At 39.2% G+C, this 13,691-nt stretch overlaps 1 protein-coding gene across 1 annotated transcript in view; it reads right to left on the reverse strand.

Moving 5' to 3' along the window:
• LOC146551134 (uncharacterized) overlaps positions 1 to 9,803 on the reverse strand; it is a 57,151-nt gene extending 47,348 nt beyond the window's left edge. The window contains exons 1-8 of the mRNA XM_085259996.1: positions 9,602 to 9,803; positions 8,824 to 8,940; positions 7,616 to 7,687; positions 6,823 to 6,996; positions 6,454 to 6,611; positions 5,054 to 5,227; positions 3,836 to 4,418; positions 3,378 to 3,540 (exon numbers count right to left, since the gene is read on the reverse strand). Of these exons, the coding sequence (XP_085116122.1) occupies positions 3,378 to 3,540; positions 3,836 to 4,418; positions 5,054 to 5,227; positions 6,454 to 6,611; positions 6,823 to 6,996; positions 7,616 to 7,687; positions 8,824 to 8,940; positions 9,602 to 9,673 (1,513 nt within the window). The 5' untranslated portion in view covers positions 9,674 to 9,803. The remainder of the gene's footprint in view (positions 1 to 3,377; positions 3,541 to 3,835; positions 4,419 to 5,053; positions 5,228 to 6,453; positions 6,612 to 6,822; positions 6,997 to 7,615; positions 7,688 to 8,823; positions 8,941 to 9,601) is intronic.
• Positions 9,804 to 13,691: the final 3,888 nt, after the last annotated feature.

The raw sequence follows: 13,691 nt of genomic DNA on the forward strand, positions 1-13,691 counted from the left end.
CCAGTGAGCAGCAGTTATCAAGGAGAAAATACCTTGTTCCTGCTAGAGGTCAGAGGAAAATGGCCAGAGTGCTTTGAGCTGTTAAAAAGGCAACAGTAACTAAAATAACCACTCGGTACAACATAAATATACAGAAGAGCATCCTTGAACAAACAACACGTCGAACCTTGAAGCAGATGGGCTACAACAGCACAAGACCACACCAGTCAGCTAAGAACAGGGAACAGAGGTTACAGCTAACATAGACTCACCTAAACCGGACAAAATAAGATGCCTGGGAAGGTTTGAATTTTGTGTAAACGGCAGGAAATCTTGGATCCATTGACTTAAGCATGCAGACTGAAGCAGTCAGGGACCGAACCACCAACCTTCCAATTACTAGATTATAGAATCGAAAGTTAGGCTGTTAGTGGCAGTGTAATAGTGTGGGAGACATTTTCTTAGCACACTCTGGACTCTTTAGTACCAACCAAGAAATGTTTAACCACCACACTAGGAATGTTGCTGATCATGCCCATTCCTTTATGGTAACATGTACCTATCTTCCAATGTCTGCTTCCAGCAAGATGATACACGTTACCAAGCTTAGATAACATCAAACTGGTTTCTTGAGCATGGCAGTGAGTTCACTGCATTCAAATGCTGTCTACAGTTGCCAGATCTCAGTCTGATAGAGCACTTCATGATGTGATGGATCACATTATCGATGTGCAGCTGACAAACCTGCAGCCACTGTGTGATGCTATCATGTAAATATGGGCCAAAATGTCTGAGGAATGTTTCCAGCAACCTTGTCGAATCTATGCAGATCTTCAGGTAACGGGAAGTCCAACCCTAATAATGTGCATCTAATAAAGTTTCATAGTGTATTTACTGAACTGTACCTCTCAACTGTTTTTCAGGTAATTATGTGGGGCATCTCTGCTTAAACTGCACAGAAAATAGAGGGATTGATAGATCAGTGGTTACCATACTGGCTACCAGTGATGGGAATAATGGCATTAAAATAAACGACATTACATTTTTCAGTAATGGGTAATCTAACTAATTACTTTTTCTATTATTACAATGCCGTTATCTTTACACATGACTATTTTTTAGCACACAATGGGTTGAAGCTGTCTTCCTCCTACTGGGAGCTGGGGGGGGGAGAACAATTGCATGAGTGCTGCTGATGAAGTGAAGTAGTCATGGTAAACCAACCAGAGGTAGACTTGGGCGAGTGTTCACATACAAACATATACAGACAGAGGCACAGTCATGGAGATCCCAGTTAATTCAAATTTAGCATTTTTTTAAGTGGAAGTCCAGACATTATTTTTCTCTCAAAGAGAGAAACGTCAAGAATCTCTATGTGAAATGGGATTTATGTCCTGGAACAAAATGCTTTTCCACATCAGCTGTAAGCAATTCGACTACTTTTGTTGCACCTCTCAATGTCAAAGCTGCAACAAAGCTGGTCACCAATAACGACGGTGTTGATGCTAGCAGGCGCAGACCAAACCCAGGTGAGGCTATCGTGAGCTCAGCAAATAACAGAAATGGAGCGACGCCATCTAACAGTCTAAGCTTGGTTTCTCTTCTCCGCAAACATCTGTAGCACAGACTGAGTTAAAAAGACTGATGCTGCCTTTGTCAACAGTCTAGTCAAATTTCTTTAAGTCTCTTATTGCCAAGATACCGGCCAAGGAGGGGTAGGCCCACCAAGCAGAAAGACTTTTTCCAAATACGTAGATACCCAGTACTTTAGTGTTTAGTGTTTGCTGTTAGTTCCTTCGACTAAAGGGCCCATTTATTTAATTATATATTCAGTTTTATAATAAACAATTGAATATGCACTTTAGTATTTTCAAGTATATTTACTAATTTATATTTTAGTATTTTACTTAAGATGGGATCAAAATTATTTTCCATATTTAAACTTTTTTTAAAGTTACTTTTCCTGGTAATTAGTTACTTTTATAATATTGTAACTCATTTGTAACAAGTTACTTTTTGGAAGAAGTAACAGGCAACTATAACTAATTACTTTTTCAAAGTAGCTTGACCAAAACTGATTAGCACTAATTAGCAGGTATCTGTGTCTATCTTACAGACAAGCTTGCTATAGTTAGCATTTCACTCTCCTCTCCATATGTGCTCACTTCTGGTGACAGTTTCAAATCAAGGCTTCACAAACCAATATGCAACATCATGAAGGCTACAGCAGTCTTTCATATAGATTCTACACTTATACATAGTTGTATTAATAACTATAATCCAGTAACAGAAAACTAAAACACACATGCACAACCACTTTTCTTTCCTGGGAATATACTTATCGCCTTTCACTTAAGTGACATTTTGAACTTTTTAATTTTTTGTATTAAAAATGACACTTTCAATAGTGGTATTAATAGGACCAAATAAATAGGAACTGAAAGGAAGATGCTTTTCCTTGTTCTTCAAATGTTTTTAAAGCTAGCAGCAAAAAGATGCATGGCCTTGAGTTGCCTTCGGGCTCTCATCTCTCAGCTCCTGCGCCTGACAGAATCAAAGTTTCCAGGTCAGGGAGGAGCCCTTGATACAGTATTCTGTATCAAGGCAGGAAATCACTGCCGTTGTCGCTCAGATCCCCTATCCATATTTTATGAATATGTGAACTCTAATTATGTTGCCAGTCTGCACATTCATGCTGATTCCATTTAGCAGCCCACCACCACATCTGTATCGGTTCACGGTAACTGTGCTACTTGGAGGACCTGTGAGAGGAAGCTTCTGAAATGTTCTCCCCTGGCATGGCTCTTGAAATATACAAGCCACATACACTCAGTTAATCAAAAGTGAAAGGCCATTAGATGAGAAATAGAATATGTTCCAGTCCACAATCACTCTGCAGAGTCCATGGACAGTCATGTCACTGCTGGATTGGTGACATACTGCCCCCTGCAGACACAAATACAAATCATATATGTGCTTTGCACAAAATGTGTCTCAACTATTGTTTGAAGAGAGAATACTGGCAGCATTTTTAACCCTGAAAGAAAGTTGTCAGGTCAGCTTTCTCTTAACTGGGCATAAAAATCGAATTTATTAAAAATTCAAAGGACCTCCTGACAATAATGCTGTTTCTGCAGAGAAGCTGCTCTCTCTGTGTAGTGCTTCCCTCTGGTGGTTGTGTAAACACATGTTCTCATTTCTAATTCACTGGAGAAATAAGCTCCTTTATTTGACTTAATCCGGAAGAATGGCTTTTCATTACAGCTTGGAAATTATACTTATTATTTTGCAGAGGAAATCTAATCTTCTTCTTAAAATGCTGAAAATTATATGTTTCTGTTGGCAATATTTATGAGCAGCTTCACGTCAAAAGTCATAGACATATTTATTGTACTCACTGAAGTTGTGTGCAATCTTCTGGTTCAGCATAATATGTTGGGTATTATTTGGCTCAACGACACCAAATGTCCGAAGATCTTTAACAGCAAATTGCTTGTGTAAGAGTGATGTGTCGATTTCAATCCTCCCCATGCGTTCCTGTATCCAGAACGATTTTGCAATCTGCCAACAAACAAATGAATTCAGTACTGCAACAATTTAATTTTATGAGGAAATCAATGTTAATATTACAAAAGAACAGCACTTGAAAGAAATAACTGACAGACAAAACAAAGAACAATCGCAGCAATAATGAAGAAAAAAACAAGCTGAAACTGACCTTTCTGTTTTTGCCGAAACAATAAAACATGTCATTTAAATATGAAAGACTCACACTAATGGGAGCCTTTGTAAGTGCTATACTTGGCTCTGAAAATATGATAATTCAATGACTTGTAATGAATGGAGACAGTTTTACCTTGTCTGGGCCAATAAGATCCCAGTGGAAAACCTTGGTGCATGCTTTTTTTGAATTTAGGTTGAGGGGTAAAGGTGGAGGAGCTGGGATGCTTCGGGGGGGAGGCCCTGCCTCTTGGGCAGGAGACTCTGGGACTGCGGGAGGGGGCTGAAGGATAGCACGGAGACTGTATGGAGGGGAGGTGGGAGATGTCGGACTGGGAGAGGGCAGTGATGAGACCTGAGGTGGGATTATTTGGGGAGAATTCCTCCTGCGAGGTTTAGGAATAGGCTTTGTGTGATCAGCTGGTGGATGGGTTTGCTGAGCTGATAAATTATCTCCATCACTCAGGGGTGGATCTACATTTTTATTATCAGCTGGAGGATAAGTGATGCTGCCAGCACCGAATTCACCACTGGACTCGAGATCTGTATCGTTGTCCTCTGTGTCTTCGGTTATGCTCACTTGTCGAAAGGACTTTTGTTCCATGAACATCTTGGACTTCCTTTTCCACTCTGAACACAGTTTGTCAATAGCTTTGACCCATGCATCCCGTTCCTGTTGCACAGTCCCCAGGGCAACTGTTTCATCTGGCACCTTGAACCTGCAATAAATAAGCAAAACCTAACTAGCATTTCTTATTTAGATGACAAAAGTGTGGTAATTAACAGTCCCAGACTCCATCCATCCATCCATTCGCTTCCGCTTATCCTTTTCAGGGTCGCGGGGGGCGCTGGAGCCTATCCCAGCTGTCATAGGGCGAGAGGCGGGGTACACCCTGGACAGGTCGCCAGTCTGTCGCAGGGCCAACACACAGGGACAGACAACCATTCGCACTCACATTCATTCGCACATTCACACCTACTGTTACAGTAAAAATGAACACATTACACAAATAGACTTTTGATCGAGAATACCCACTAATTTCCCTCGGGATGAATAAAGTATTCTGATAGGCAGATAATTAATTAACAAAGCGCTTTACAATTCCATTATTCATTCACTCTCACATACTGGTGGAGGCAGCTACAGTTGTAACCACAGCTGCTCTGGGGCAGACTGACAGAAGTGAGGCTGCCATATCGTGCCATCGGGATCGAACCGGCAACCTTCCGGTTACAGATGCGCTTCCCAACCCCCAGCGCCACAGTCGCCCCACAAACAAATACAGCTGGTGTGACAGAGTTCATTAGCTGCTTGCTTTTGTTATATTTCCACATCTTAATAAAACTCACTCACTGGTACTCATTTTTGTGGGTGATTAGACTGAAAGTGTCAGAGTCGTTACATTTCTGCACTCTGGTGTCACCGTCTGACAGGTGAATCACAGTGGAAACAGGCACCGAGAGTGTCATCTCCCCATCCCTCAACGGGACCAGCGTTAGTTGTCCTGGATGGAGCCGGGCCTCGTATCTGGAATAAAATGGAGGAGTCATGTTTAGTGTAAGCTTTAGATATATCATAATGTATGCAATTTACCGGTGTCTACTGTTTTGGAAGAAATAGAAATGTAAAAAATATAAAACAGCAGCTAGAAATATAAAATACCCAGCCTGGATGTATTCTAAGATAAGCTCATCTGCCTACTACTTCACTGCTAATACCTTCTAGTAATGGGTCAAGTATGAAGAAACATAGAGGAGGAGCCAGTTGTAGGCTCAAATCCAGGAAAGGTTCAGTTAGAGGAACTTTTCTAACTGAAGATAACAGATAAGAGGCTTTCGAGAAAAGAAGCGAGTTAATGTAACACCTGGCTCAAAGATTGTATCAATTTTCCATCAGCAATCAAAATGAAAGCATTTTTCAGGAATGTACTTAAAACTGCTCTCTGGTAATGAATATGTTCTCCTTATTCCTAGATTAATTGAATGCGCTGACTCTGGCACAAAAGGATTCGTTTTTCATTCCTCTGCTGTAGGGCAGAGGAAGGCAATTGCAAATATGATTTTGATTAAACTTTATTTACATATGCAGTGATCCAACGTTCTTGGGCAATGGGGAATGGAGGATTGTGGACTAGAATTGGTTGGATAAACATTTCGGGGTTCAGAAATACTGTAATCATTTTGTATGACTGTAAAACTGAAATAAAACTCAAGTAAACTTAAGAAACTCAAAACTATCCTAGAATTAGCTTGTAGCATGAGCTACAAGGATTCAAAGTTTATTAAAAGGGATCAATTATGCAGTACATTGATTTTATTCCATAAAATAAAGTGGTGGGGCGTGGCCTGTGGTGCCGCTGTAGGGGAGGCGGACGCACCTGAGCGGCATCTGCAATCACGCCTCGCCACACATATACAGTTATGTCCATAACTTTGACAATGACACATAGTGTACTTATACAAAGTCCCCCTCTTTTGAAGGCTCAAAGGTACTTGTCCAAACTCACATAATTATTATTATGAGGATTTTTTAAATACTTGAATGAAAATTCTTTGGAGTCAATTGGAGCCCATGAACATCGTTAAACGCTGGGTTTCCACTTGAGATGCTTCAGGCACCATCAACTGAGGCTTCTACACTAGTAGCCGTCAAATATTACTGACAAATAACTTGTCATGACTAACAAAACTGTCAAAACTGTCCTGTGGCTGTTTTGTGAGAGCAATGCTTCAATAATAAGCGGACATACATACTTCATCCATTTAAATGATGCCAAGCCTCCTCTGTGCAGCAACAACATCCCTTCTCGAATGCTCTGTGGTGCCTGAGATTGCTCTTGGGATTCTGCATTTTCTTCTCCATGATCATTGTATATGTTATTATAAATTATCTTATTGACAAGCTCCATCATCTGCTCGAAAGAGAGAATCACGAGAATGAAAAGAGTCACTGTGAAACCATCAATGAATGATATGAAATGGTATAAAAGTAAAAGCAAGGCTGTTTTGCATTTATTTTTATAGCTTAAGTGTTTGCAATCAAGAGTCTAAATTCAAAGAGCAATAATCACATCTCAGTAAATCTCAGCAGAAATTGCCTCGGTGAAACAATCTTATTGTCACCTTATGTTTATCCTCCAGCGACGTGGCCTCCAATTCATAATCATGATGTCCTTTAAAGGAAATAGAGTACCTGGAACCCTCTCCATCATCACAACTCTTGACAATAGAGAAGGGAAGTTGCCGCTTAACGATTCCTTTCTCTATGCTGCACACCATTTTGGTCCTGAAATCAATCTGGATGTTCACAATGTGAGTGATTAAATGAGCATGTCTGAAGTGTGCACTGTGTGGCATTAAAACATTTATTACTGCCTCGCTTTGGTGATTAATCTGCTTTCAGTAATGTACCATCGTGATGTAAAAAATCTAATTTGGTCATTACATTAGATTACACAAATCGACAAGTACAATTCCCATCAGCCCAGCCTGACTTTATCTTTAGTGCTAGTTAGCAATGCTAACATTTTTGTGTGTGAAAGAGAGAATCTGGAACTTGCAGAATCCTCGGCCTCTACATTTATATGGATTGCCTGTTAAATTTTTTACTACTGCACTCTGCCAGAGGAGCTTTGCATGTTTCAAAGAGTAAAATAATCCTTCTTCATCTTGTACCTGTACCTTCTTCAGCCCCTGTTCTCCTTAAGCCCCCCCTTAAAGATTCCTTCTCTGGTGCCTCGCAACAACAGGTGGGTGGAGTACAGCCAGAGCACGCAGCTGACCATGTTAAGGGTTGCTCTGTCACCTCAGAGAGCTAAGAGCAGCCTGAAGCCTGAGGTCATGGTCTACATTCCTGTTTCATTTGTTATGCAATTGGATGCCTACAGTGAGTTTTTTGCTTTTGTTTTGAACTCACCTGTAAAACCCGTTTCTGCCACCTGTAGCGGCCATGCTTGTAAACGCTAAAGTTGTACTGAGATTCTAGTTCCTGCAAAAACAACCAATAAACAACATTACATATATGAATACTTAGAGGGAAATCACCACTTAAGGACAATGTAGAACCACTAGATTACACTATACTGGATTACACAAGGACACTGCATTATTGTTTCTTCCTAAACCCTTGGACTACCTTCCACAAAATTGTGTTTGAACTGATCCAGCAGGCTTTGCAGCTTATTAGCAAAACAACGTTTATAAATAGCAGAAGAAGATGCAGTACTATATTTTTTAAAGTCAGGTTAACTCCAGCATCAGACTTTTAAAGCCATCTGCAAAGTTTCTGGTGGTATATCTACATATAAATTACATTCCTTTACCTGTGTCTGTCGCATGTTGGTTATTTGCAGGGACATGTCGACTATAACAGTTTAGTTAGTTAGTTAGATCAGTAGCTTAAGGGCTGGTGTTTATAATTTGATTCTTACATGGAATATTGTTCGTTCTGTTGTCCACTCATACGGTATTATCCAGGAAGAAGAGACATTAGAGGGTGAATTAGACATTAGACAGTCCATTTTGGGTTTGCTTTTAAACCATATCTGGCTGTCTTGAATGGATCGTTTACTTCTTGTAATATTTGTGAGAATTTAAGCTTTATCTGTGCTATTAAAAAAACCACTTATGAAATTATACACTTAATATAAACGGAGCAGCAACCTGGAAAGTTTACTTTAAATTCCCAACTGACTGTCATTTTTCTTTAGCTTTAACTACGACACACTCCACTTAATCCCCCACTCATCTGGAACTGTTTAGTGTTGAGCACATGAAATAAAACTACACATATCTACGTATAGTGAATATTTAAACACTTTCAGGGAAAACTGAAAACCTGCAGGTTTCACTCTCCATCTCGTCACATACTGGTGGTCTGGACACATGGGGAACCCCAGATCCTGTTTACGGTATCTTGTGTTGTGTTATGCTACTGCATTATGGTCAAAGCTTGTTTCACATGACTCATAATACAAAACAATGCAAATTCTATCCACAAGATCCCTTTTTTTTCTTCTTTCTTTTTAATTTTTTGAGTTTTCAACATTGAAACCACACCCATGTCACACTCAAACTGAAGTCACCATGAAAATCGTGTACCTGCTTAGGAAAAATGAGGGTTACCTTGTCATCTGTCATCTTCTGTTCTCTGTCCATCCTTGCCTGCTGCAGAGCGTCATCGATTGATAACTGTCCACTCTTCACCTTGTTCAGGATGTCTAGTTGCATCTCATTGCTCAACTGAAAACATAAAAATGTAAATAGATGAAGACTTTATCTTTGTCTGGTTGATTTTCTTTCCTTTTTCACCCACATTTCAAAGGTCATCCCAATCTCAAAACAAGCATTCTGTGTGTGATTTATTTCTTCATATTTTAAAAAAGTGATAATATTGAAAAACCACAGAAAAATAAATAATTTAATATCACAGCAAAGAGCTGTCACGCTCTCACCATAAGCACTATCCACAGGTGCACTGCTTAAGTTTTCCTTTAGATTTTCATAAAGATGGCACTGATTTCTCAGCATCGCAGTATGAGCAATGCCAACATCTGTCTGTCTAACCACACTGATAAGCCATTGTGTTGTAACATTATCAGAAACCATTTAAAAGGTCTATTCCAGGAACATACTTTCACACTTCTGAGTAATGTCTGCTCCTATCTTTGGGAAATTTCTATCAAAAAGGAAGTCAAGTAAAATTGAGGAAGTAAAATGCTAAAGAGACACTGGTGTGCTAAAACAGAGAATTGTCTGCTCTTGCTGTGGACCTGCACATGTGACGTTAGTGAAAGCAAGGCAGCTATTCTGTAGAATCACTATTACAGTAAAGCTGTTGTTATTTAATGACTCATCTGCAGAAAGAGCTTGGCACTTCCTTAATTCATAAGCTGATTCTTACCTGTGGCATGCCCCCAGTGTACTTCTCCATCCTGGGTGGGTTGTCTTTTCTCTTTGATCCTAAAGTTGGCATCCTAGCTGGTTTAGATTATCTACAAAATGCTACACAGTTTCTCACTTCAGCAAGACGTTTCTCCTTTACTGCAAATATAGATTCACAGTATTGTGTCTTGTTTTGTTTGTCATGCAGCCTAAACAGAGGTATACTTGACGACTGCGGGAAAAAAAGAAATGTGCTATGATTTGTAGGATTCCTTCTACCACCGCCCACTTTCAACGCAGGCTAAATTTGTTCCTGCTTAGGTTGTTTAGCCACACCTACAGCAGCCAGCGCAAAGACTTTATCTCCAAATAGCATACATTTCCAGGCAGGTTACATGTCTTAACTGGCAGGACATGGTTTTACCTCTTCTGTTGTTTTTTCTATCCATTGGAGAGTGCGAGGGAACCCATAATTTTGAGTGTTCATATGAAATGCAATAAAAGTACTAAAAATGTATCTCCTTTTTTCAAAGAAAGAATTACTTTGTTTGAATTATTATAGCATAGGTTTGAAAATATGTATTCATTAATTTAAAAGTTAAAATATTATGAGATGTACAGGATTTAAAACTTTACAGTTCCAAATCACACAGTGCAAAGACTGTAAACATCTGGTTGGGATTCATAGTGTGAGGTGTTTTTCCTGCATAGGTTTGTACACATGTCTTTATGTACACATGTCTTTATGTACACATGTTCATTGAGTACATGATTATTGTGTTTTTTGCACTGCATACATTATACTGTAGTTTTAAAAGCTAACTTTGAGTACTGTTTATTTGCTGTGTACATCAATTTTATGTCATTTTGTACCATTTTCTTTTTGTAGTTCCTTTTCATAGAGATTGCATCTGAGAAGTTCCTTTTTTTATTGTTTTAATCTTCATAAATCTATTGCTATGCTTTTTTGGTGTCGTTTTTTTCATCCATTGTTCATCCAGTTTCCTCCTTTTATCCAGTTCAGGGTCACAGGGAGGGGACTGGAGTCGGTCTCAGCTATCACAGGGTGAAAGGCAGGTGCACTTGTCATGGCCCTGGCCATAATGTGTCTTGGTGGCTGTTTCTTGTTCTGTGTCTTTAAGTCTCTGCAGGTCCCTGATTGGATTAGCTGATGGCTGCTAATTGGTCCCCTATTCATGTGGTTGCTTTCAAAATCCCTCAACAGCAGTTGTCCCAGGGCAGCAACTGACAGCAGCAGACCTGACCCTGGCCTCAAAACTCTGTGATATTTGTGATTCTCGTGACCTATCGAGCTTGTATATAGTGTGTAAATCAGCCTTCTCTTGTAAATAGTCACTGAAGCCGAAGGGGTGAGCTGCCTTGTTGTTTTCTGTATTGTTTCCTCCTGTTTATTCAGTTAGGGAGTTAGGTGTGGCATTTGTCTTTTGTTTGTTCTTTTCATCACGTAGGGTTTAGGTAGCACCTCCTTTACTGATTAAGCTGGTTTTGTTTGTTATGTTGGCCTTTGTTCACCCCGGAGTCACGCTTCAGTTTAAACAATAAACCACTGTTCACTAAGAAATCGTTTCTCCTCTGTGTATGGTTTTGGGGACCAGGGCGGGGTCAATCTTTTCAACTCTTATGTTACGTTCCTGTACCCCTAGACTGGGGCGTAACAGCACCCTGGAGAGGTCACCAATCTGTCACAGGATAAACATACAGAGTTAGACAGCTATCTCACATTCATACCCTGAGACCATAAGCCTAACTTCATGCATGCACCTTTTTTTCTGACCATGAAATAATGTAATAAAGTTATTGTATTGTATGTATTGTGTACAAATTACTTATCTGAGAGCTAGTGTACAATAGAGTTATTTTACTGCATATTTACTTTTTTAATTGATAGCTGAAAGTATACTCACACTAAAAAAAACTGTAAGTAATGAAGTTCATCTCATCGACTTTATCTACAACAAAGTTTATGAAGAAAATCCATTATAGTCAGTTTAGGAGAGGAAAAAAAGCTTCAAAACAGATAAATGGATAAATGGCAAAATAGATAAGACAGTATCTAGACCTTCATCACTTCACCAGTGAAACAGGCTATTTAGAATACAGAACATGATTAGTTTGCGCAAGTACAGGGATTTTTTCTAGGCACACAAATCCCCGTGCATTTAAATAGGAAAAAAGGGGGCAACGCCTTCATGTTATAGTATCTTAAGAAGTACTTTTTTGCTATGGATAGATATTCTGTGATTAGTAAATCTGAAATCTGTGAAACGAGTTAGCTAAATGGGGTAAAAAAAAAAAAAAAGAGGAAGAAGAAGAAAAAAAAAGTACCTTTCAAAAAATTCCAGATTTAGTTTTGTTAATGTTAATCTGTTCATATTCCTCAGAAATTTACAGGACAGTGGTGACATTTTTAAAATGGGAACAAAGCAGGACACTGAAAGGGAATCTGTACTGGAATTTCCAAAAACCGCAGTGCTGTGACGTGGTGACGTCGCAATGATTTTTGGCTGCTTACGGTACCTGTACCGTAATTGCAAGAGTATAGCGCAACAGAATGTAACACCTGCTGCTGTTTCATTCGATTTGGCGAAGAAGCAGCTCGCGTTGGTCATAGATATTTTAAAAACGTTACATATAAATATTTTACATCTATATATAAGAGAAAAGCAGCCTTTTAAGACAAACAATGTTCAACAGCAGCTGCATTGGGGAAAGCCCGCTCACGAAACTCTTATAGGGAAATCCCTGGTGGTGGTGTGGTGGGTTTAAGAAACTATCACAGAGTAGGTGTGGTCAAAAACGAACAAAACAACAAAAGTCATTGTACTTTCCACTTTTGTTAGATAAATATAAAGTGCTTAAAGTCCATTAATAATCATTATTATTTCCTTACAATAATAATCTCATCATTTCAAAATACTGCATGACTACTATGAGTAAAACAGTACCATACATGTGGCTTATATGTATATATAACATAACACATGCATCATATGTATAACATATAAAGAGTGTTTGAGCTTCAACGTGCCGATTATTAATATTCAGAATGTGATAGAAGTCTGTTTTTGTATTCACCTGGAGTGGAAAGTGTCCTGGAAATCACCGAAAATCTGAGGTGCTCATCTGAAAGTACTGTTATTACGTTGTGTGAAACAGTTGTAAGGACACTGCACATGCCAACATCAGGACAGGAAGTCATATATGAGACATCAATACTTTTTTTTTTTTAATTATTGCATTTTTGAAAGATTTATAGAATACAGATCTTTCAATAAAAATGTACATGTTTTTTTTTCCACTTTGTGCTACCTAAAATAAAGCTTTAATAAAGACTGGTGGAGTGGTGTTCCTATAACAACCTGGACCTTAACATCTCAAAAAAAGAAAGAAAAAAAAGATGGTAATTCACTTCAAAATATCAAGGTGTGTCTGCTATCTGTAAACATGGTGGGCAAATTGAGAGATTTAAGTGCAACATGTTTCTCGCATCACACCTCTGATATCACCTCATCAAAAAACATCTCCCATTAGGTAAAAAAAAAGGCCGAGCAGAAACTCTTCTTCCTGGGAATTCTCAAACAGGACCACCTCCCTGCAACAACTGATAATTAGTAGCCATCATCACAGTGGTTGTAGAGCAGAAACCTGGAATGATCTGCAGAGGGTAGTAAAAGCAGACGAGTGTGTCATCTACCACTTCTGATTGACCAAACCTTGGCACCGCACTGAGAGCCAGGGCAGGAATGCAACCCACCCTAAATGCTGGAAGATTCAAAGCTATAAAATGCAGACCAAAACAAACTAAAAGCAACTGCTTTAACCCAAAATGTATCACCCCCTGCAAATGACTCAGTGATTGCAATATGACTGAGCTTGACTAGTGCATCATTTGTCTATTAGCATTGATTTTAAGGAGAGTTATACACAGGTAATACACAAATGAAAAGGTAATGGTAACACCTGTACGTCTGTGAATAGATCCCAGCCACATGAATCCTAGACATGAGTTTTTGGGGGTTGTACAGATCCTGTTACAAATGGCTGTACATACACAGAAAAGCTGATGCCAAAAACAGCCAGCTGCTGCA

This window comes from Mchenga conophoros, linkage group LG20, assembly GCF_057382185.1.
Source record: "Mchenga conophoros isolate Kocher_MC1m ecotype Shallow Benthic linkage group LG20, M_conophoros_male_GT1.1, whole genome shotgun sequence".
In the NCBI taxonomy this organism is placed as follows: domain Eukaryota; kingdom Metazoa; phylum Chordata; class Actinopteri; order Cichliformes; family Cichlidae; genus Mchenga; species Mchenga conophoros.